Source organism: Panthera onca, chromosome X, assembly GCF_046562875.1.
Source record: "Panthera onca isolate mPanOnc1 chromosome X, mPanOnc1 haplotype 2, whole genome shotgun sequence".
In the NCBI taxonomy this organism is placed as follows: Eukaryota; Metazoa; Chordata; class Mammalia; order Carnivora; family Felidae; genus Panthera; species Panthera onca.
The window spans coordinates 90,936,246-90,961,360 of NC_138357.1; the positions used below are offsets into that span (position 1 = coordinate 90,936,246).

At 44.6% G+C, this 25,115-nt stretch overlaps 1 protein-coding gene across 2 annotated transcripts in view; it reads left to right on the forward strand.

Moving 5' to 3' along the window:
- The window catches only part of EFHC2 (EF-hand domain containing 2), a 202,288-nt gene that overhangs the window by 112,432 nt on the left and 64,741 nt on the right, over positions 1-25,115 (forward strand). For both annotated transcript variants that reach the window (XM_081793385.1, XM_081793386.1), the window contains 2 exons: positions 2,861-3,057; positions 5,725-5,855. In XM_081793385.1, the coding sequence (XP_081649511.1) occupies positions 2,861-3,057; positions 5,725-5,855 (328 nt within the window). The remainder of the gene's footprint in view (positions 1-2,860; positions 3,058-5,724; positions 5,856-25,115) is intronic.

The following is a 25,115-nucleotide window of genomic DNA, read 5'->3' on the forward strand; positions in this document are numbered from 1 at the left end:
CGACCGAGCCACCCAGGCGCCCCACAGCCATTTCATTTTGAAAGTTAGAGAGCCTGGTCTGATTTTATGGCCTAGATGACTAAGATCGTGGCTTTCTTCTTCTTCCTTTTTTTTTTTTAACCACTGAACTTCACTTTACAAAGATCTCTTAAATGGGAACCCAGACATATAAAATGATGAAAGAGGAACAGTTTGGTTGACTCAGGGCTGGGGGACTCTGGATGCTTCCTTCTGGATACTGTCCCCCTTTCCTCTGTGGCCTCTGAGGTTCCTCTGTGGAATCCAGGAGCTTCAGAATCACGGTCTGTCTACCACCAGTTCCACCCAAACACAGCAAGACGAGGAAATCTGTATTTTTGAGTACCACGTATAAAATTTTTGCATAACTCTAAGACAGTCCCAGATTAACAGATTTCATCTTCAGTGCCTCCCTTCCTCTGGCTTCTCTGTCCGTCTGAGGCTCCGGCCACGGTTCCAGCACCCGGGGGCACGGAACGCGTCTCTGCAGCGTGCTGATACCGTGGACGTGGCTGAGGAGAACCACTGATTTTGACTCCCCAAATTATGGAACTGCAGGGCTCTGTTCTTTGTCCCAACACGCTGAAAACTTGTATCTGTGCTTTAGGCACATCTGGGAAGAATCATCAGTGGTGTGCTGGAGAACCGGCTCTCTGAAAACAATTTAAAAAGGCCCAATTTGTCAAAACATTTGCCAACTGCCATGGTTGTAGTCCATTTCAAGCAAGCAACACTAACAACTGGCTTGCAAAATCCCTAAAAATTTAACAAGCGGCCATTATGAGCTTGTATGAGCCATTCTGCACACCGATGAATAATGAATGATTTGTAGAGTTAAGGCTGCGTAGTGATCTGAATAAGGGATCAACTCTTAAAATACGAAATCACATAGGAGTCATGCTCTTCAGGGTCAAAAGATCAACCCTGGGGGCGCCCGGCTGGCTCAGTTGGTAGAGCATGTGACTCTTGATCTCAGGGTGGGAAGTTCAAGCCCCGTGTCGGGTGGGGAGCCTATTAAAAAAAAAAAAAAAAACCAACAAAACTGTACATCTAGAGTGGGGAAGAGTCTGGCCAAACAGATTGTAGCACTCAGAAAACAGGGTGCTGGAAATCAACTATAAGCTTACTAATTATAGTAGCAGCCGTGATTGAGTACCCACTGTTACCCTTACAAGAACTTTATGAGGTTTTGTGTTAGTCTGGACCCTCCAGGGGGCAAACCTCAAGATGAGACTGAACGTACAAGAGATTTATTAGGGGAAATGCTGGCGAGGGAAATTGTAGAAGGAGCCTGAAGAGGCCAGAGAGCTGACGGACAGCAGTGCCTGTCTGACTCCTGTGACGGACAGAGGGAAGGAAGAAAGGAAAGAGAATGTCTTAGGTTGCAGGGAGCTTCTGAGCACGTTTTAGCAAGGCTGACCAGGAGTCCTGGAGCCAAAGTCGCTCTTTGGAGGGGCCTCCCTCTTGCAGGAATGGGCCTACGTCAGTATCCCTGCCTTACCCAGCAGGCTGTGGGAAGCGTGACCTCGGTCCAAACTCCGGGGTGGCTTTCAGAGCCTAGCTGCCAAAGCCTTTGCTAACTGCGTTCCCCACAACAGATGACCTGAAAGGCACGTTTTCATAGCCCCCTGCGAATTTCATTCCCATTTGATTGGTGAGAATTCAGAGGGGTTCAGAGACGTGCAATAACTCCTGAAGATCATCTAGCAAGGTACAGAGCCAGGTGCTCTCTTTGGCTATAAAGCCCGCGTCTTTCCACCACCTCTCGTTTCTGAATGTGTCAGTAGTGGGATGAAGCTGACCCCCGAAGTTCATCTGTCTTCGTGCTGTACTCCGATGCCTTGAAGGTTTCAAATCAGCATCCGTTAGAAGATACCGGATTCCCATCTTGAGTTCTCATTGCTTTGCAAGAGGCAAAAAGCAAATAACCCCCAGAGGAGAGCAGATGAAATGGTCAGAATTCCGGAAAGTAAGAAATGTGTGGCATTGCTACAGGAAGCAAAGATATGTAGCCTGTAGGAAAAGTAAAAAAAAAAAAAAAAAAAAAAAAAAAAAAAAAAAAAAAAAAGTTCCGGGACTCCCATAGTTATCTTCAGACAGTTAAGTAAGCTCCTTTCCAAAAGCAAGGCATTTTCGGGGCATCTGGGTGGCTCCGTCAGTTGAGCATCCGACTTCGGCTCAGGTCATGATCTCACGGTCCGGGAGTTCGAGCCCCGCGTCGGGCTCTGTGCTGACAGCTCAGAGCCTGGAGCCTGCTTCGGATCCTTTGTCTCTGACTCTCCCTACCCCTCCCCCATTTGTGCTTGTGCGTTCGCTCTTTGTCTCTCTCTCTCTCTCTCTCTCTCTCTCTCTCTCTCTCTCTCAAAAATAAACATCAAAAACAGGGCATCGTCTATTTAAGCTGCACGTTGCAATAAATATAAGACGCCATCTGGGACAAATAGGTGGAAATAAGCTCAGGTAAGGAACGTTCTACGTGGTACTATCCAAACGTGCTCTAAAGCTGAGTATCTTCCTGAGGCCCCAGTTCCCAGTATGCTGCTGGTTATACAGCAGGCAACTTGCTGCGTGTTTATTTAAGCGTTTGGTTTGGGGAAGGGAGCAGAGAGAGGAGAGAAAAGGCTGGAATGCCACACCTCTTTTTCCTCTCCACATTCACCTAGGGAGTCTGTTGTTCACCCACTGACTCATTCTCCCCTCAGGTCTGAGAAGAATAGGCAGCTGTGAGTTCACAGGCTAAGTCGTCCGCTCTTGTGTTTGAGCACGAAGTCCCTCAAAAGGCACGTTGTGTGGTTCTTTGAAGAATAAAGGCTACTCATTAAACTCTTTGCTTTCTCTATAGGGTTTACTGGTGGGATGTTCTTGAAAAGAATTCGTGTTAAGAAGCCTGGACAAGAAGTCTTTAAAAGCGAACTATCGGAATACATCCAGGCCGAGGACCTGTATATTGGAGCCAGAGTGAACGTGAACGGCTACCTGTTTCATTTGCTCAACGCTGATGAGTATACCTTACGCTACATGGAGGAGAATTCAGATAAGGTGGGCCGCCCGTATCAGTCCTGACTCGCCTCTCCGCACGCTGTAGTCCGTGTTTCTCCTTCTCCGGGTCCGGGCTCCTTCATCCTGCCACCAGTTTCACATTGTGCACTCGCACACGTGGGCATGAATAATGGATCGGCGCGACTTGGCCACGGGTCCCGGCCTACTCTGTTTACACGCCGGGCCCTCCGCTGCCCAGCATCGCGGATGCCAGGCACAGGCAGGAGGCAAGCCCGGGGTTGAATCAGGTTTCCCGGGTTTTCTGCTGACGCTGGCAATGTTTTCGTAAAGAAATTTCAGCAACTATAGGGAAGGAGGAAAATCTGGTGCCACACACTGTGCCGTCCCAGCTAATCGGCACCGGCCTGTGCGGAAGGCCAAGCGCTTGAACAAACAGAAACCCCGAGGGAACCTGGATAGTTGCTGGGGTTGCAGCTTTTCCATAACAGGAGCCACCTGAGGCCTGGTTGAGAATTCAAGGACAAATCGGCCACCGTGAGCTCAGAGAGTCTTTCCGTTTGAAGGAAGATGGCAGATGGGTCCTGTTACAATGTACTAGTGTGGCAGTGCTGTTCTGGAAAAATAACACGTTGGTAAAATCCCGGTTTTAAGCGTGGACTGGTTTGGTGGGCAAACGTGTATATTTAGGAGTCATCGGTCAGTATTGAAAAATCCGTCTGGGAGCGCCTAGGTGGCTCGGTAGGTTAAGCGTCCGACTCTTGGTTTCGGGTCAGGTCATGATCTCGCAGCTTCTTGGGTTCGAGCCCCGCATCAGGCCCTGTGCTGATAGTGCGGAGCCTGCTTGGGATTCCCTCTCTCTCTGCCCCTCCCCCACTCGTGCTCGCTCGCTCTCTCTCTCTCAAAACAAACCTTAAAAAAAAAAAAAAAGAAAAGAAAAATCTGCCCAGAAACAATTTATTTTCAAAGTCTGCCTGCAGGGGCAGCTGGGTGGCTCGTCTGGTTGGGCAACCAACTGTTGATTTTGGCTCAGGTCCTGATCCCAGGGTTGTGGGATCGAGCCCGGCATCCCCCTTGCAGGCATGAACTCTATCTCTCGAATAAAAAAATAAACTGTCTGCCTGTAAGAGACAGAGGAATTGAGAGAGAATCCCAAGCAGGCTCTGCACTGCCAGCACGGACCCCGATGCGGGGCTTAATCTCATGACCATGAGACCATGACCTGAGCTGAGATCAAGAATCGGACACTTAACCAGTTGAGCCACCCAGGCGCCCCCCTCTGCACAGTCTGTCTTGACGGGAGTCCCAGGCTGCGCCCCGCTGCCCCCCCGCCCAGGGTTGCCACACCATTTCTCCATTGGCGGTGTAAGGACTTGGGGTTATCATGAAACTGTGAACCAGCAGCCCTTCAAAAGCGCTGAATTCAGGTGAGAGGCTTGAAAACAGGGCAGTTAGACTTTTGGAGACCAGTAGGCTCAGCTAGGAAACCTGACTCCACACTCACTGGCTGGAAGGCCTTAGACATGGTTCCAGAAACATGCTTGTAATCCAGACCATTTGTATATCAAAGCAAATTTCAAGAACCGTGGGCTCAGTTGTGGTCACGTGACATTTGTCATCACGTACTATTCGAATTGCAAGACATCGCTTCTTTATCACGGTAAAACGTATGAGAAATGTTTGCTCCTCGTGCGGAACCCTCGCGGAACAAGTTACTCGGCGATCCAAGGATTTACTATAGTTGTAAGATCTAAAAGGCTCTTCTCCTTCCGGAAAGATAAAAGCGGGGTGTAGGACATTATCTAATATTGGCATCCCAAGTGAAACCTGCCTTATTTGAAAACTATGCTTAACAAGGACTTTCTAAGCAGAGGGAGATTAACATACTCTTTAATATCAATCTGAGGAGTCTTTTCAAAAGAGCTTATGAGATCCAATCATGGAAGTAGATGAGAGGACGTGCAAAAAGGTGGGGGAGGGTAAGGGGCTGCCGTAGGTCCCAAACTCCCTGGTGGAAAAGAGAGATCTTTATACTAAATTGTAACATCAGTGTTTTTAATCTTCGTATTTAGTGTGTGTGTGTCTCTCTCTCTCTTTTAGCTCTTTTAAGAGCTCTTTTAGCTCTCAGCTGTAATTATTTATAAGTTTATGCTTTACTGGATTGAATAAGAAGTATTTTGGCAGAGTCAAAAACCTCATCACAGGGTAGGAGACAGGAACTGGGGACTGCCGGTGAGCGAATGTCAGAGGATTACAGTGTGTGTGCCCAGTGCATCGTCTGGTGGCCATTAGTCCTGGGGGACCCACTCTTAAGATCTGGAGAAAATGGGGATCTACTTACCCAACCTTGAATCCCCATTCTCTCCATTAGGGTCTCCCGACATATTGGGCCAACGTCCAAAGGGTTCAGGGGAGAAGGCTGAGGTGGGAGGAGACATTGTTTTCTGATTCCTGTGGCCTACTGTCCCTTAAGCTCATTTCTCTCTGATCTGGGCCTGAGCCAATGCCACTCGTTGTCCTAAAACTGTAACTGAAGAGGTTTAATTCTAGCCTTGTCTTCTCTGTGTTGGTCTCCACGGAAAGCCGTGCCCAGCTGCCTTCAAGTTCAGAGCATGGAGTCTCTTTGCTGGCCATCAGAAAGACGGGGCCCCATGTGTCTCAGGCATGTTTAAATACCTTCCTTTCTTCTCTCCCCCCCCTCCCCCCCAGTTTCCTATGAGCAGCATTGAACTTGTCCTACAAAAGCTGAAAGAAGAACAATCAAAATCCAGAGAGCTCAAGCAGGTATTTAGAAATGCTGACCCCAAGCTTACAAAGAGAGTGGATTATAATACATTCAGGTAAGCCAGAATTGTGCTAGCAATAATCTGTTTTCCCTTCAAGATCCCCCAAAGAGCGAAGAACAGTTTCTTCCCTAGTGCTTCCTAACTAATTTACTATGTATTTTTATTATTGTTATTGTTGTTGTTGTTAGGGCTTGGCATTTCTTTGGGTCCATGCCTTTGTGATCAAGTTTGGCCCATTGCTAGTAAAGATTTATGCATTTGCACGTAAAAGAAGTTTGTAGGCAAGAACGGAGAGACAAAAGCATTGAAAGTTCTGTTGTCTTGTGAATCGTGGCGATGAAGGCTTGAGGGGTGGCTGTGAGAGTGCATCAGAGTGAGAGAGGCAGAAGAAAATGCAGCTCAGGGCACCCCTCCGAAATCTGGGGAACAAAGGAAGGGCCAGCTCCCCAGGAATGCGATCCAGTTGGAAAAGAGAGTGGAAACTTGTCCTCATTATCAGGCAAGAGGTGATACATACGTTTTGAAAAACCTAAAAATATAGAAATCGAGGGGAAAATACACGGCGGTAGTTAGAACTGTACCAAGAGATCATGGACAATAAAGGTTTTCTCTAAGGTAGAGCTGAATTCTGGGACTGTCCAGTGGCTGACCCCGGGCACGTTGCCAAACGGTGGAAACCCAGGGAAATTCAAATTCAGGATCTAGTACAATTGTGAGACTTCTTAGCCTTGAAAGCGAAGTGAATGGAGCGTTCAGGAGAATGTAAATTAAATCACGGGTGGGAGGACAAAGAGGACTTTCTCTTTAGGCTGAGAATTCTGGCTCCTGAAAACAATAGTGGCTGAGAGCTATTTAGGAAACTCGCTTGCCGACCAATGAGGATGTGAGCCCAGGAGAGGCTGGCAGGGAGGTCTTCCAACTTTGCGTCTGGAGTCGCCTGTTGCATCAGTACCTGGTGACCCGAGGCCACCGTCAGGCCCAAAGTGCCCCCCAGCCTCCCGTGTTGTTTTGACAGAGCTCTTGTGTGTCCCCGAAATGTTCTCTTGAGAGAAGCGGTCGGGACATATTTTTGTTGTTTGGCATCGCCAACCTTCTGGGATCAATAAGAACTCATGGCTCTTTGTTATTGTTCGTAGTAGTACACATGTTTGTGGCCTTTTGGAAAATAAACGGAGACAGAGAAAAGAGCAAAGACAATGGCTTAGGCCGTGGACTAATGGAAAGCAGTAGGGGAGGAAACACATTTCCATCAGAGATGAGGGAGTGGCTTCGTTTGGTTATTTTGTGTCCTTTTTGAAAAAGCATCCGTTCTCCCAACACTCTAGCAGAGCCTGTTGGAAACACTTTAGAGAGTTGATGGGACTTTGGGGGAGGCACTTGGGCCAGGCAGGAGATCCAAGGAGTTTGAAAAGTTGCTCTGCAGATGGAGGCCTGACCCCTAACCGTGGGTGGAATAAAGGACCGCCAGGCTGTGTGATTGAGGACAGCCTCGAGGCATCGGGTGCTCAGAAGGAACCAGCAACCCCCGCACCGCCTCTCCCTCCCCTCCCCCGTCTTTAGACCCTCTCCTGGCCGGGAATCCCTTAAGATGAAAACCAGATCAGGTCATGCCCGGCTGGCAGAACCCTTCAGTGCCCTGCCATCGTGCTTACGGTAAGACCCAGACATCTTCGTGCAGCCGGCCCGGGCCCCGAGTGTTGTGACTCTGTTTGTATTTCCACTGTTATCACCTCTTGTTCCCCAGCCCTGTCCTCTGGCCTTGCTGGCTGCCGCTCAGTTTCTCAGACGCGTCAAGCACTTTCCCGCCTCCAAACCTATGCGCGCGCTGTTCCCTCTGCTTGGAACGCAGATTGTGCCACACCACGGTCCTTTTCACTGCAAACTCCAAGACTCCTCTTAAGAGGGTTTTTTTTTTTTTTTTCTTTCTAATGCTTATTCATTTTTGAGAGCGAGAGCGAGTGCGAGTGAGGAAGGGGCAGAGAGAGAGAGGGGTGGGGGGACAGAGGATCTGAAGCAGGCTCTGAGCTATGAGCCCAGAGCCCGACACGGGACTCGAACTCAGGAACCGTGAGATCATGGCCCGAGCCGCAGTCGGATGCTTGACCTCCTGAGCCACCCAGGCGCCCCTAAGACGCCTCTTCAACGGCACTTCCTCGGCGGGGCTTTCTTTCTGATTATCCTGCCTAAAGCCTGTCACTCCCTGTTATCCTTACCCTTCCGTCGGTAGTTTTCACAGCGCTTAGTACAACTTGCAGCTACTCTATTTGGACAGCCGTATGGGCGCGTGTGTGCTTGGGTGTCTTCTCCTGTGAGAACGGAGAAGGTTCCTGCGGGCCAGGCACCTCCACGGTCCTATTCACGGCCCTATCCTCGGCACCTAGCGCTGGGCTCAGCGAATGTCATAGTTCCCGAGTGGAATGCCGAACTGCCAAACTGGCACTGTCTGCAGATGAGCATGTAGATCAGGAGGCAGGACGTCCTGGTCAACATGACATGTTTGGGGTCAGGCACTGTGCCTTCTGTGCTTGTGGGCCCCTAGCTTAATTTTTGAGAGAGAGAGAGAGAGAGAGAGAGAGAGAGAGAGCGCGAGGGGGGAGGGGGCAGAGAGATTGGGAGACACAGAACCCGAAGCAGGCTCCTCCCTGTCCGCGCCGTCGGGGCTCGAACCCATGAACCGCGAGATCGTGACCTGAGGCAAAGTCGGACGCTCAGCCGACTGAGCCACCCAGGCGCCCCTTCACCTCTCTCTCTTTTGTTCCTTACACCCTTTCCCAGGCAAAGGCGAAGGAACTCACGGCCAGTCTCCGTCACACCACACAAGATTTAGTTCTGGGTGCTCTCACTAGCTCATGTTTTTCTTTCACTTATTTACGTGTGTATGTCTGGGTGTGTGTTCCGACCCTTCTCACCAGAAGGTGACCTCTTGGAGAGCAGGGACACTCCCTTCCTGGTTTTCTGCTTGAGCCTCAGCACTTTTTACAGTGTCTGGCACGTAGTAGGGCCAGAATGAAAATTCGTTGAGTGGCCACATCTCATCCTGCCCTCACTGCTTTGACTGCTGCCTCGGGGCTGATTTCTACCTACTCGGTCCTCAAGCTCAGACCCTTCTCTTGAGCTGTACATCTGGAAATACGAATGCCTCCAGGACATTTCCCCGTTGGATGTGCCTTAGGCATCCCAAAATAACTTTTTCTAAGTTGACCTCATTTTCTTCTCCTCTAAAGTTGTACCTGGGGACCCTATCTTGGTAATAGCCACCACACTTGTGCCCAGGGCCCGGGGCCAGGGCCTGACTTTTCTCTGTCTTCTCTTCTGTCTTGACCTCTCCTACCCACCTTGAAACTATACTTACTTTTTTTTTAATGTTTTTATTTATTTTGAGACAGAGAGAGAGCATGAGCAGGAGAGGGGCAAAGAGAGAGGGAGACGCAGAATCCGAAGCAGGCTCCAGGCTCTGAGCTGTTAGCACGGAGCCCGACGTGGGGCTCGAGCTCACGGACTGTGAGATGATGACCTGAGCCGAAGTCAGACACCCAACCGACTGAGCCACCCCGCCGCCCCAAAACTGTACTTCTTTTTATTTTTATTTTTATTTTTTTTAATTTTTTTTTATTTTATTTTTTTTTTTCTGGATACAAGTCCTTTATTTTATTTTATTATTATTTTTTTTTAATATATGAAATTTACTGTCAAATTGGTTTCCATACAACACCCAGTGCTCATCCCAAAAGGTGCCCTCCTCAATACCCATCACTCACCCTCCCCTCCCTCCCACCCCCCATCAACCCTCAGTTTGTTCTCAGTTTTTAACAGTCTCTTATGCTTTGGCTCTCTCCCACTCTAACCTCTTTTTTTTTTTTTTTCCTTCCCCTCCCCCATGGGTTTCTGTTACGTTTCTCAGGATCCACATAAGAGTGAAACCATATGGTATCTGTCTTTCTCTGTATGGCTTATTTCACTTAGCATCACACTCTCCAGTTCCATCCACGTTGCTACAAAAGGCCATATTTCATTTTTTCTCATTGCCACGTAGTATTCCATTGTGTATATAAACCACAATTTCTTTATCCATTCATCAGTTGATGGACATTTAGGCTCTTTCCATAATTTGGCTATTGTTGAGAGTGCTGCTATAAACATTGGGGTACAAGTGCCCCTATGCATCAGTACTCCTGTATCCCTTGGATAAATTCCTAGCAGTGCTATTGCTGGGTCATAGGGTAGGTCTATTTTTAATTTTCTGAGGAACCTCCACACTGCTTTCCAGAGCGGCTGCACCAATTTGCTGTACTTCTTTTTAAAAAAATTTTTTTGGGAGGCGCTTAGGTGTCTCAGTCGGGTAAGCATCCAACTTCATCTCAGGTCATGATCTTGTGGGTCGTGAGTTCAAGCCCCACGTTGGGCCCTGTGCTGACAGCTCAGAGCCTGGAGCCTGCTTTGGATTCTGTGTCTCCCTCTCTCTCTCTGCCCCTCCCCCGCTAGCATTCTCTTTCTCTCTCTCTCTAGAAGATAAGTAAATGTTACAAAAAATAAAAATTAAAAAAAATTTTAATGTTTTTTATTTTGAGAGAGAGTGAGTGGGGGAGGGCAGAGAGAGGGAGACAGAATCCGAAGCAGGCTCCAGGCTCCGAGCTGTCCGCGCAGAGCCCGACGCGGGGTTCGAGCTCATGAACAGTGAGATCATGACCCGAGCCGAAGTCAGACACTCAACCGACTGAGCCCCCCCCCCCAGGCCCCCCCGAAACTGCTTCTTAAGCTAACTTCTCTCCAACCCCAGCTTCATTGTTGTAGCTCAGCTCTTTACCACCGTTCACTTAGGCTCTCTTGTGAACTGTGCAGCTCAGTCTCCTTTTCTTTACTCTCATCCGCCCAAGTGTTGCCAGAGGAACCTTCCTGAAATCTGATGATGTCATTCCTCTCCTCTAAATCCTGCGTCCTCGTTGTCTCCAGAGCAAATCCCGGCCTTTTGGTGTTTCGTGTGAGTTTGGTCATCGTCTGACCCTTGCCTGCCCCCGCGCCTTACTTCACCTCACAAGAAGACTTTTATAGAAGTCCCCATTTATCCAGCACTTACTATGGGCCACACGTGGTACCAAATGCATTTCGTCTACTACCCACGGGTAGCCCCTGTTGAGTTGTTTACTTCCTGGCCTCCGTCGCTGGCTCCTGCCAAGCACAGTAGATGTTTGTTGAATAATCTAACGAGTGGCCCTATTTCTTGGGACCGTTCAGTCGAAAGCCTGCGGTGAACAAATAGATAATTGCTTGCCTTGCACTGGGGAGGGGCGGTCTGTCTCTGACTGCAAGGGAGTCCAGAGAGAGCCAGGCCTGATCCTCACTAGCCAAATGACCTGCGCAACTCAACTTCACCTACCTGCGCCTCGCTTCTGCCCGTACGATGGTCTCTGAGGCCCTTTCTAGGCACTGCCGTTCCGAAACCCTTAAAATGTTGGTTTATAGATACACTCGTAAAGTGTTCCCCTTTCAACTACGCGCATTGCAAGAGTAGAGTAGGCAGGCAGAGCCAGGATTGTGGCATAGGCCTCCAGGCTTCACTTGTGTGGGCCCCGAGTCTCTCCCCTTCTTACATACCTGGCAGTCCCCGTGTATACCTGGGGACTCAGAGCCTCCACCTGCTTCTGGGGCAGTGGTCCAAGCCCCAGGCACTTCCCTTCTCAGAGATTTGTGCCTCTCTCAGGGAAACCTTGAGAGTCGGGGCTAATAAACCACCTCTGCATAAGATGCCACAATTGATAACCGACCAATGGATTAATGTGTGAGCCTTCTTGAGATCATCGCTTCCAAAATGACCCGAAGGAACCCAGGGACAGGTGAAAACAGGAGGCAGTTTGGGGAGGGAATATTTCTCTTCTGCCCTGTGGGGGTCACTAGTTAATGCCTCTTCAGGGTCTGTCAGATTGGCCTCTGAGAGTCGCTGATTGTCACCCAGGAACATGCAGAGAGGCCCTTCTCAGAGCCTCAGATGCCCGATGGGCAGATTTCAGCAGGGAGCTGGGAAGGTCCAGTGTTCTGCGTAACCGGGAACATGGCAGGGGCGAGGCTTCCCCATGTGGGCCTTGCGTTCAGAGCAGCAGCAAGGGCCCCATGCCAGGGAAGGTGTGGTCAGTCCCTCTCTCCGGCCCCCTCCCCAAGCCTTGACCTACCTACTGGAAGCGAGACCTGCCCTATGTAGCCAGTGTATATTTTGGTTTTCTGTGTGCTCACCCTTTCTCCCCACCTGGGGAGAGGTCCCAGAGGGCAAGGCCCATGCCCGGCTCACCCTTTTGTGTTTCCCGGATACCTCCGGGACCCAGTGTCTGAGGCCTCAATGCACATAGTAAGTTGTTACATACTTCTCCCTCAGAACCCCCCACCCCTCGTCAATTGTAAGGTCGGGAGATTTCCTGTGACCATCCATGTAATAAACCCCTTCTAAGATTGAGAGTCTCGAGAACATTTTCTCTCTTGTAAAATTAAAATTCTTCCTGGGAGAGGTAGTACAATATAAGTAGATGTGACTTTGGACTTGCTGGCCTGAATCCAAATCTCGACTCTACCATTTGTCAGCTTGGCGGCCTCGAGTAAGTTGCCGAACAATGTTTTCACCTGTAAAATGGGGATGCTGATACCCACTACACAGAGCTGTGGCAACGAATACATCTGATGACGTACAGAAAGTTCTTTTTGTAGCATGCTGTAGTATATGACAGGCACTAGAAAACGAAAACCCTTTGTCCCAACAGTTGCCACTCTGTGTCACCAAACATAGTAATAGAAATCTGTGTCTTATTTTCAGGATTTCAATTAGGTTGTAGATTTATCTAGGATGAGGTCATTGAAAACATTGTTTAATAAATGAGGTTGGAAGAAACTCTTGAGAAACTTGGAGGCCACGAAGGTGGAAAATAAACGTCATTGTTGGTGGACCAAGGTTGGGAAACATTGTTATAATCTGCCCCATTAGTGTCCTTTACTTCAAGGAAGAAGAATTATAAATTTGGTGCTTAGAACATTGTAATGATCTCATCCTGATTTATCTCAGACAATTATCTCTCCCTTGATGTGGTTTCGGTCTATCTTTATTTGAACGACTCTGCGTACATTGTTATGGGTGTTTTTATTGTAAGTCTGACATCTTTTAAGGAAGCGACTCGTCTGCGAATCTCGATGAACACAAGCAGAAACGAAGACAAATTCCAAAAGTGCTCGAATGTCTACTCTCATCATGAACCAAATAAGACATTTTGACAGTGTTCATAACGTATCTTTGAGATGGGAGCCCCCGCATATATCTTTTGAAGACCACGTTTTGAACCTTCCTTAAAGCATTAAGTATAAATAAGGTGACATCATAGGAAAGACACTGGCCTGGGAATCAAAAAGACGAAGATCTTTGATTCGATTCTGTCCCCGCCTGATGGTGTTCCTTGTATTGGTGAGGGCTTAGTTTTTTTAAAAAGCAGAATCTTCTCTGGCTAGTTAAGCAGAAAAGGAATTTTATTAAAAGGATCCTGAGTAGTTCACAGTATCTTTGGAAGGACTCGAGAAATAAGCCTGAAACTAAATTCTAGGAACAGTGCCCAGAACTGGGCCCCGAGAACTTGTCTGATGGGAAAATGGCCTCTGTTACCACCGCCAAGAACTCGGTTTTACCACAGCCATCCCTTAACCACCACTTCTGGCGTCCTTTGCCACTGCTGAAAACTGGCTGAAACCAAACATGGTCTACACCTACCTGGTTTCCCCCCGTTAATCCCTTCCAAGTCAAAGTCTTATGCAAGCTTCCCTGATTGGCCGAGCCCGGGTCACCCGCCTGTTTCTAACTGCAAGAAAGGCTGGGAAATTGAGCTCTGACTTCCATGTTGAGTGACGGGGGACATAACAGGGGAATTCCCCCCACATGGAAGGGTGATGTAAAAGGTACCCTTTTCAGGGGCGCCCGAGTGGCTCAGTCGGTTCAGCCATCCGACTTTTGGTTTTGGTTCAGGTCATGATCTCCTGGTTCATGGGTTTGAGCCCCGCATCAGGCTCTGTGCTCACAGCATGGAACCTGCTTGGGATTCTTTCCCTCTTTCCCTCTTTCTCTGCCACTTCCCTGCTCGTGTGTGCGCGGTCTCTCTCTCTCGTGCATGCTCTCTCTCTGTCTCAAAATAAATAAACTTAAAAAAATATTAAAAGGTACCCTTTAATTTGCCATGATAGCAAATCCAAGCCAAGATGAGCCAGAGAGAGAACATAAAACGTGGACGTCAGGTACCGAACTCCGTCTGTAACCACACCAAGCAAAACACTTGTGTAGTCTCAGCACTCTGTAAATACTTTTCTGACCCACCGAACAGCTAAACAGAATACAAAGCCCTCGCCTACAGTCTGCTACTTTTGCAATCTCTGACACACGTTTCTGAGTTTCAGTTGCCTTAAATGAGGGTATTGGATTAGCTTCAGTGAAGTTCCTAGATCGGAAGCTGGCAATTGTATTTAGTTTGGCTTTTGTTTAATGTTTTATAAAGTTAGGAATTGCAACAAAAACCTTACATACCTAGCGCCTATTGAAAAACATGAAACTGAGCCCTACTTTTCCTCATGGCAAGAAGCAGTCCATTGGGAGGAGAGTGGTAGCCTGTTTTCTGCATTTCTTCCCAGACTCTGGAATTCCTTATTGTCTTAACACCTTCTCCCGTGTATCTTACTTGTGTATCCTAGTAGGTACTTACTTGACTAACCCATGGATTAGATCACTATGACGTCCCTTCCAACCATAAAATTCCATTATTTTGTTACCCCAGGTATAACGGAAATAGGCATTTAGGAATCACTGTATAAATAGCCCAACATAGAACCGAAGGCTGATTTTTAAATTCGAACTGAAGGCTGATTTTTAAATTACAACCTAAATATGATTGTGTACCTAAAAATCCAGAAGACTAAATTTAAAAATGGTTAAAACTAATAAGAGGATTCAAGAAAGTAACTAAATACAGGGAAAGTATACAAAAGGCAGTAGATTGGCTTTGTACCAGTAACAACCAGTTAGGAAATGTTATGTAAGGGCGGGGGGCACTATTCAGTATAGCAACAAAAGTTATGAAATACTTGGGAATAAACTGTGCAAGAAATGTGGAAGACTAAAATGAATACAATTTTCAAAGCTTTGTTATATCCCATATATATATCCCATATATATATTATATGTTATATCCCATATATATATATCCCATATATATATGGGAAAACAGTTGTCAAAATTCTTTTTTTTTTCATTTTATTTATTTTGAGATAGAGATGGAGATCAAGCAGGGGAGGGGCAGAGAGATAGAGGGAGGCAGAATCCCAAGCAGACTCTGCTCTGTCAGTACGGAACCTGATGTGGAGCTTGAACTCTCGAACTGTGAGATCGCGACCTGAGCTAAAGTCGGACACGTAACAGACTGAAGTACGCAGGTGCCCCTGCTGTCACAATTCTAACGTGTGCAAATTAATCTGTAGGTTTGAAATAGTTGCAGTCAGAATTACAATGTGGATTTTGGTGGTTGCTGTTGTTAGGTGTGGTTTTGTTTTGCGGGGTTGGGGGAGAGAAATTGGCTGATAGATTATGAAGTCCCTTGAAGAAATTAGAGTATTGAGAACATGTTGAAAAAGTAGAATCTGAAACTCTAGAGACCAGACTTTATATCATTTGTAGATATTTGAAAACATTGTGACCTACTAGTAGAGATTACCAGATATCCTCTGTACCCAGATGCCAGTAAAGTACAGTATAGACACATTTTTATGGGTTTTAATGTAAGAGATGGAGAATTTTTCAAACCAATGGAGAAAGAACGGATTATTAATAAAAGCTCTTGTGACCACTGATTGGGCAACGTTTAATGCCTTTTTCTTTTGTGGTAGGGCAGTTTCCAAAAGCCATAAAGGAAAAGTTGACTGTATTGACTGCAGGAAAATGTTATGTTTCTCTATAGCAATAAGCAAACTCAGAAGATGAGGGACAGACTGAGAGAGAAGACATTTACAACTAATAACAGAACCAGGAATTAACGTTAAGGATTTATGAAAATCTCCCATAAAATCAACAGACAAAAATGAGTCAAGGACACAGGAATAGGCAGTTCACAGAAAAAACACAAATAGCCTTTAAACCCCTTGGGGCGCCTGGGTGGCTCAGTTGGTTAAGCGTCCGACTTCGGCTCAGGTCACGATCTCACGGTTTGTGAGTTCGAGCCCCGCGTCGGGTTCTGTGAGGACAGCTCGGAGCCTGGAGCCTGTTTCGGATTCTGTGTCTCCCTCTCTCCCTGCCCCTCCCCCGTTCATGCTCTGTCTCTCTCTGTCTCAAAAAAAAAAAAAAAAAATGCCAAAAATAATAATAATAAAAAAAAATAATAAACCCCTGAAAAGATGACCAATCACACAGTGCAAGCTGAGGCAACAGTGACCTCTAATTGCCACCTGTCATACTGGCATCGTTTTTAAAGAATAATATAACTGGACACCCGGGTGGTTCAGTCGGTTAAGCGTCCAACTTCAGCTCAGGTCATGATCATGGTTCACAGATTTGAGCCCCGTGTCAGGCTCTGTGCTGACAGCTCAGAGCCTAGAACCTGCTTTGGATTCTGTGTCTCCCTCCCTCTCTGCCCCTCCCTCGCTCGCTCGCTCTCTCTCTCCCAAAAATAAGTAAAAACATTAAAAAAAAAAAAAAAGAACATAACTGACTCCAGATGAGCATATAGGATAACAGGTACTCTCATTTTCTAGTGATGGGAATTTTAAATTTGTTCAGCTTTTTTTTTGGGAGGACAGTTGGCGTATCTGTCTAATGTTTAGAACCTTTTACCTAGTAATCGCACTCTCAGAAATTTGTGTATTCAGAAAAAAAAAAATCTCACCGGTGGATTGTAAGAGATCTTTGTGTGTGCACGCACACCCGCATGTAATATTTATTGTGGCACGCTTCGTAATAGCAGACATTTGCAAACATCAAATGCCCAACGACAGGGGAATCGTTGGATACATCTACTGCATCAGTTTAAGACAGTACTATTTGGCCATAAGAAAGGATGAAATAGACCACATATGCACACCTGAAGAAATAGTCAGTGTATCGGTGAGGAGTAGCTAAGTCATGCTACGGTAACAACTAATCCCGCCCCAAAATCTCCGGGAAGTAAAGCAACAAAAGTTGATTTCCCTCTCACTCTGTGTCTCCATTGTGGTTGTGGGGGAAACACTGTTCATTGCAGTCACACAGGGACTGAGGCTAACAAAACAGCTCCTGCCTTGAATGTCGCTGATCAGTGGGCCGGAGAGAGAATTTTGGAGGGTCCGGCCCACCAGATGCGCAGCTGGGAGGAGCTACATCTCGTTTACACTCTCAGTGCAGTGACCCGTACTAGCCACATGGCCCTGCCCCTGTATGCAGAAGAACGAGAGAAACCAGAGATTGGTGAACACTAACGGCCGCCATATGTAAGTTGTGTGGTTGTGTAGATAAGGCAAAATTCAGAAGTCCGTGTGATATGATCCTTTTTATGAAAATACCGAAAGGTTATGCGTACATATATTTTTACGTAACTATTTCAAGGATTGTGTATCCTTTGAAGACATCCCAGCAGGGTGCACTTCAAGTGGCTTGAAACAGACCATGCCTCATTCTTTGACACATACTTTTTTTTTTTAAACAATGAGCAATTAAAAAAAAAAACTAAAAAAACAAATAGAACCCCAACAAATAAAGCAAAAATCCTGGGCAAAAAGCACAGAACATTTTTGATTTCTTGCTTCCGTTTCCAGAAAGAACGAATGACAAATGCTGGCAGGATGTACTGAGCAAAAGTCAAGAGGCTCAGGATCCTAGAACAGGGTGCGAGATTCTTCCACTTGATGCTCTGCTCTGATTATTGATTAGAGTAGGATAAATTTAATATGCTTTTGCTTAAAATTCTTATATTGCAGGCCAGAATATTTCATATTAATGTTAATAAAACTCTAGAGCTTTAAAATTAAATTTTGGGATGGAGTAGTTTTTATAATTTTCAAATGCTTATCAAGTTAGCGATGAGGTCTTACCCATTCATTTCTCCCCAACATTTTATTTTTTTTAAATTTTTTTATTAAACATTTTTTTAATGTTTATTTTTGACAGAGAGAGACAGAGCATGAGCAGGGGAGGGGCAGAGAGAGAGGGAGACACAGAATCCGAAGCAGGCCCCAGGCTCCGAGCCATCTGCACAGAGCCCAACACGGGGCTTGAACTCAGGAACCGCGAGATCGTCACCTGAGCTGAAGTCGGACGCTCAACCGATGGAGGCACCCAGGCGCCCCATCCCCCCAACATTTTAGGGAAATGTTAAAACACTCAGAAAATTTGAAGGGAACGGGGTACAGAAGAGTGACCATTCACATACCTACTATTTAAGTGTATCACTAACATTTTACTATATTTGCTTTATTACACATTTCTGTTTCTACATCCCTCTATCCATCCGTTAACATCTCAGTTTTGGTGCGTGTCAAAGACAGTTATAGACATCAGTTACCTTCCCTCTAGATATTTCAGCATGCTTAACATTTATTTACAGTTTTTTTCTTTTTCTATAAAATTCATGTTCAATGAAACGCACAAACCTTAAGTGTACGTTTACTGAGGGTTTTTTTTTTTTTTTTGCTTTTTTAAAATTAAGTTTTTATTTTAATTCCAGTAGAGTTAACATACAGTGTTCTATTAGTTTCAGGTGTACAATAGAGTGATTCAACACTTCCATATGGCACCCGGTGCTCATCACAAGTGCCCTCCATAATCCCCATCACCTATTTTGCCCATCCCTCCACTCCCCTCCCCTCCGGTCACCAACCATCAGTTTGTTCTCTATAGTTAAGAGTCTCTCTCTTGGTTTGCTTCTCTCTCTGTCTCTCCTTTTCTCATTTGTTTTGTTTCTTAAATGCCACATACGAGTGAGATCACACGGTATTGGTCTTTGGCTGCCTTATTTTGCTTAGTATTATACTCTCTAGCTCCATCCACGTTGCTGCAAATGGCCAGATTTCAGTCTTTTTTTACAGACAAATAATATTCCCTTGTATTTCCGTACCACATCTTCTTTATCAGTTCACCTACCTATGGGCCTTTGAGCTGCTTCCATAATTTGGCTGTTGCAGGTAAATATAATAAACATAGGGGCTACAATAAACACAGGGGCACATATATTCCCTTGAATTAGTGTTTTTGTATTTCAGGGGTAAATACCCAGTGGTGTGAGTACAGGGTCATAGGGTAGTTCTCTTTCTTTCTGAAGAACCTCCATTCAGTTTTCCAGAGTGGCTGCACCAGTTTGCATTCCCACCAACAGTGCCAGAGGATTCCCGTTTCTCTGCATCCTCTCTAGCATGCGTAGTTTCCTGATTTGTTCATTTTGGCCACTCTGACCGGTGTGAGGTCAGTGTGGCTTTGATTTGCATTTCCCTGATGGTGAGTGATGTTGAGCATCTTTTCATGTGTCTGTTGGCCATCTGGATGTCTTCTTTGGAGAAATGTCTGTTCATTTCTTCTTCCCATTTTTTAAACTGGATTATTTGGTTTCTAGGTATTGATTTGCATAAGGTCTTTATATATTTTGGATACTAACTCTTTATCACATAGGTCATTTGCAGATATCTTCTCCTATTCGATAGTTGCCTTTTAGGTTTGTCGACTGTTTCCTTCACTGTGTAGCTTTTTATTTTGATGTAGCCTCAATAGTTTATTTTTGCTTTTATCTCCCTTGCCTCAGGAGACCTATCTAGAAAAATGTTGCTACAGCCACTGTCAGATTACTGCCTGTTCTCTCTTCTAGGACTTTTACGGTTTCAGGTCTCACATTTAGGTCTTTAATTCATTTTGGTTTAATTTTGTGTATGATGTAAGAAAGTGGGCCAGTTTCATCCTTGTGCTGACCAGTAGGTTTTTGGTGGAGTCTTTAGGGTTTTCTGTATATGCCATCATGTCGTCCGCAAATAATGAAAGTTTTACTTCTTAGAAGTTTGGATGCCTTTTATTTCTTTTTGTTGTCTAACTGCTGTGGCTAAGTATTCCAGTACTATATTGAATAAAAGTGGCGAGAGTGAATGTCCTTGTCTGATTCCTGACCTTATGGGGGAAGCTCTTAGATTTTCCCCATTGAGTATGATGTTCGCTCTGGGTTTTTCATATAAGCCCCCTTTGTTATGTTGGTATGTTCCCCCTAAACCTACTTTGTTGAGGGCTGTATCATGAATGGATGTTGTACTTTGTCGAGTGCTTTTTCTACATCTATTGAAACGATCACACGGCTTTTATCCTTTCTTTTATTGGTGTGATGTATCATGTTGATTGATTGGCGAATATTGAACCACCCTGGCAACCCAGGAATAAACCCCACTTGATCATGGTGAATGATTTTTTTAATGTATTGTTGGATTTTGGTTTGCTAGTATTTTGTTGAAGATTTTTGCATCTGTGTTCATCAGAGATATTGGCCTGTACTCATTTTTTTTGTGGCGTCTTTATCTGGTTTTGGTGTCTGGGTAATGCTGGCCTCATAGAATGAGTTTGGAAGTTTTCCTTCCTTTTCTGTTTTTCGGAAGAGTTTGAGAAGAATAGGTATTACCCCTTCTTTAAATGTTTGGTAGAATTTACCTGTGAAGCCATCTGGTCTTAGACTTTGGCCTGTTGGCAGTTCTTTGATCACTGACTCGATTTCCTTGCTGGTAATCAGTCTGTTCAAATTTTCTATTTCTTCCTGTTTCAGGTTGTCCAATTTGTTGGCATGTAACTTTTCATAACATTCTCTTACAATTATTTATATTTCTGTGATGTTGGTTGTTACTTCTCCTCTCTTTTGTGATTTTGTTTACATTCTTTATCTCTCCCCCTTTTTTTTTATGTTAAGTGTGGCTAGAGATTTATCAATTGTATTTATTTTTTCAAAGAACCAGTTCCTGGTTTCATTGATCTGTTCTAATTTTTTTTTTTTTGTAGTTTCTATGTGAATCTTGTTTTTTATCTGTCTTGTTTTTTATCTTGGGTTTTATCTGTCACCCTGCTTTTGATTGGAGAATTTAGTCCTTTTACATTCAAAGTAATGTAAATCCTTTACATAATAAATGCACGTATTTACATAATAAATTTATTTATTGCCTTTCGTTATTGTTTTATGGTTGTTTTTGTAGTTTTCCTCTCATCCTTTCTTGCTTTCTTTCATGGTTTGTTGGCTTTCTTTAGTGATATACTTGGATTCCTTTCTCTTTATTCTTTATTCTTTATTCTTTATTCTCATCTATGACTGGTTTTTAATTTGTGGTGACTGTTATGTTTGTATGTAACATCTTTTGCGTATAGCAGCCTATGTTAAATAGAGATGGTCGCTTAAATTTGAACCCGTCCTTTACTCCTCTCCTCCCACGTTTTAGGTATATGGTGTCATATTTTATATCCTTTTATTTTATGAATCCCTGATTTTTACAGATATACTTATTTTTACTGCATCTGTGTTTCCTGCCTTTCATACTCTCACTTACGGTCTTTCCTTTCCACTCAGAGAATCCCCCTTAATGTTTCTTGTAGGGCTGGTTTAGTGGTCATGAACTCCTTTAGTTTTTGTTTGTCTGAAAAACTTTATCTCTCCTTCTATTCTGTATGATGGCCTTACTGGATAGAGTAGTCTTGGGTACAGATTTTTCCTTTCCAGCACTTTTTTTTTTTTTTTTTTTTTTTTTAATGTAAACCCTATCCCCAACTTGGGGCTTGAACTCATAACCCTGAGATCAAGAGTTGCATGCTCTACCACTGACCCAGCCAGCCACCCCCCTTCCAGCACTTTGAATATATCATGCCATTCCCTTCTGGCCTGCAAAGCTTCTGCTAAAACTGTCGATAGCCTTACGGGATTTCCCCTGTATGTAACTGCCTTCTATAACTGCTTTTAACATTTTTTCTTTATCACTACTTTTTGCCATTAAAAAAAATTTTTTTTTACATTTATTTATTTTTGAGAGACAGAGCACAAGCGGGGGAGGGGCAAATAAATTTTCTGCCCCCTTTCTCTCTCTTCTTATGGGATCCCTATAATCGTTTACTGAGTTTTGACAAATGCATACACCTGTGCAACCCAAGCCTCTGTTAAGGCATAGAATATTATCATTACCCCAGAAAGTTTCCTCATGCCTCCTCCCCGTCAATCCTTTCCCGTATCCTCCATTCAGAAAGCAAGCACAGTTCTAATTTTTTCCCCACAGTAGATCGTTTTCCCCCACCCCACCCCGGTTCTAGAACTCCGTATAAATATACTGTATGTATTCTTTGGTGGCCTCTCTCATTTGGTATGATTTTGAGATTCATCCATATTGTTGGGTATATTCATTCCGTTACATTGCCAAGAAGTATTCCGTGGTATGAATATACCATCACCTGTTTATTATTTCCCCTGCTGATAGATATCTGGGTTATATCTAGTTTTTGGCTGATATAAATAAACGTGTGCTGAACTTTCTTACTCAATTATTTTCCTTAACATACGTTTTTGTGTCTCTTGGTTACATACCTAGGAATGGAATTGCTAGGTCACAGGTGTATGTTTAGGTTTTTAAGAAATGGCCATGCCTTTTATTAAAGTAGTTGTACCAGTTTACATTCCCCCTAACAATGAATGAGGAGTTTGGTCGCTTCTCAACCTTGGCACCGTTTGATATTCTTAAGCTTTTTCATCTAAGCCATCTGGTAGATATGTAGTAGTGTCTCACTGTAGTTTGATTGTGTATTTTCCTGATGACCCACATTGTTGAACATGCCTTTTGGCTAATATGTAGATCTTTTTTTGTGAAGTGTCTTTTCCATTTTTTTTTTTTTTGCGAGTTTTTACGGTCGTTTGGTGGTGTATCATTGAACTGTAGGAGTTTCTTGTATTTCCTGGATACTAATCACTTATCAGATGCCTATCTTGCAAATACTTTGCTCCCAGTTTCTGGCTTGCGTATTCACTTTCCCAGGGACGTCCTTCGATGAGCACTATTTGCTTTTTCAGTTTTGATGAAGTGCAAATTGCCACTCTGTTGTTTAATGGTTATTGCTTTCTGTAATATGTTTAAGATCTCTTTGGCTCCTTCAAAGCCACCAAGATATTCTCCTATATTTTCCTGTAATAGCTTCATTATTTTAGCTTTCCTTTTTAAGTTTAGGATTTGTCGCAAATTAAATTCTGTGCATAGCATGAGGCATACATGGAGGTTTACTTAAATTTTTTAAAATGTCCATTTGAAATTCTTATGAGCCAGAATACTTCATATTAAAATAGATAATAATTTTAGAGCTTTAAATTATGATTTTAAAATGAAAGAGTTTTTATGATTTTTAAATTTGCATTAAATTAATGACAGTGTCTGGGGCACCTGGCTGGCTTAGTCGGTTAAGTGTCTGACTTCAGCTCAGGTCATGATCTTACGGTTCGTGAGTTCGAATCCCGAGTCAGGCTGTGTGCCGACAGCTCGGAGCCTGGAGCCTGCTTCAAATTCTGTGTCTCCCTCTCTCTCTGCCCCTCCCCCACTCATGCTCTGTCTCTCTCTCTCAAAAATAAATAAACATTAAAAAAATTTTTTTTTAAATTAATGATCGTGTCTTACCCATTCATTTTTTTCTTATTCTGCGGCACGGTTTTTGACTATTAAAATTATAAATCCTCTTTTGCAAAAGAGGCTGAAATGCTGAGTTTTAAATTTTTTTCTTCTATCTTATAATTTTCAATAATTTCCTCAGGGGCACCTGGGTGGCTCAGTCGGTTGAGCCTCTGACTTTGGCTCAGGTCACGATCTCACGGTTCGTGAGTTCGAGCCCCACATAGGGCTCGGTGCTGTCAGCGCAGAGCCCACTTCAGATCCTCTGTCCCCCTCTCTCTCTGCCCCTCCCCTGCTTGCTCTCTCTCTCTCTCTCTCTCTCAAAAATAAACAAACATTAAAAAAATAATTTCCTCACGTAATACATTCCCACTTCTTGAGAATTGAAGTATTTTCAATAAATTAACATCCCAGTGAACAAGAAATGCCGAATACCAGTTACCGTATTAACTGATGGAATCTGTATACTGTGTGCATACAGCAGATTGTATTTTCCAAAGATGGCTTCAACAGTATCTCCCATCCAACATATTTATCTGCAGTGTGGACTTGGCACTCCTTCCACTGAGAAGGTGGGGCCATTTCCCCTTGAATCTTAAGTGGCCTTGTGATTTACTTGTAACTAATAGAGGGTGACAGAATTGATGCTGTGTGACTTCTGGGGCCAGGTCAGAGAAGATGGTGACGGGGCTGCTGCATTGTCCGCTGTGACCCTTGGCTTTTGAAGCCCCGGCTCACCACGTATGAAGTTCTACCACCTTGAGGCCGCCATGCTGTGAAGCCCAGGCTACATGGAGAAGCCGTGTACAGGCGGTTATTTCATTGGCGGCCCAAAAACTGAGATCTCAGGTCATGGCTCTTGCCATGCATCGGACTGGTGAGCAAAGCCCTTCCCATAAGTCAAACCCCCCGGTTACAGACTCTTCCAGGTTGAAGCCCCATACGTTCTTCATGCCCTGTCTGAATTCCTGGCCCACGAGATGCGTGAACATAACAACAAGGTTGTTTTAAGCTGTTAAGTTTTAAGATCACTTGTGAAACAGCAGTATTAACCAGAGCACTATGCGCCAACACATTGCAAGGAATTAGAATACGAAAACTATGCTGTGTTTTGAGAGACCGTTTGACAGCCTGTAGTGCCTCAGAATCCGGGCTTTCCAGTTCTTCAGTTGCAGAGGTAGAGAAATGTTGTGCCGCATCTTTGATGTCGCTCTTAGGAAAAAATCTCCACGTCTAATTAGAATGTAGAATATGCCAAAAAAAAAAAAAAAAAAAAAAAAAAAGATTCTTTGCACTTACACCACCACCTGGAAGAATAGTGAACTCTCTTCCTTTCACCTGAACTGAGCCAGGGGAGGTGGAGGCTTTTGTGAATTTAGATGTGTTTTCCATCCAAAGGAGAGATCGTGGTCTCATTTTCCAAGACCACACTTGATTGATGGATTGATTGATTGATTATTTATAAATGTTTGTTTATTTTGAGAGAGAGAGAGAGAGAGAGAGCAAGCAAACAGGGGAGGGGCGGGGGGGAGTGGGGGAGAGAGAATCCCAAGTAGGCTCCATGCTGTCAGCACAGAGCCCAGCATGGGGCTTGGTCTCCGGAACCACGAGATCATGACCTGAGCCAAAGTCAAGAGTCAGATTCTTTTTTTTTTTTTTTTTTTTTTTCAACGTTTTTTTTTTTTTTTTTTTTTTTTT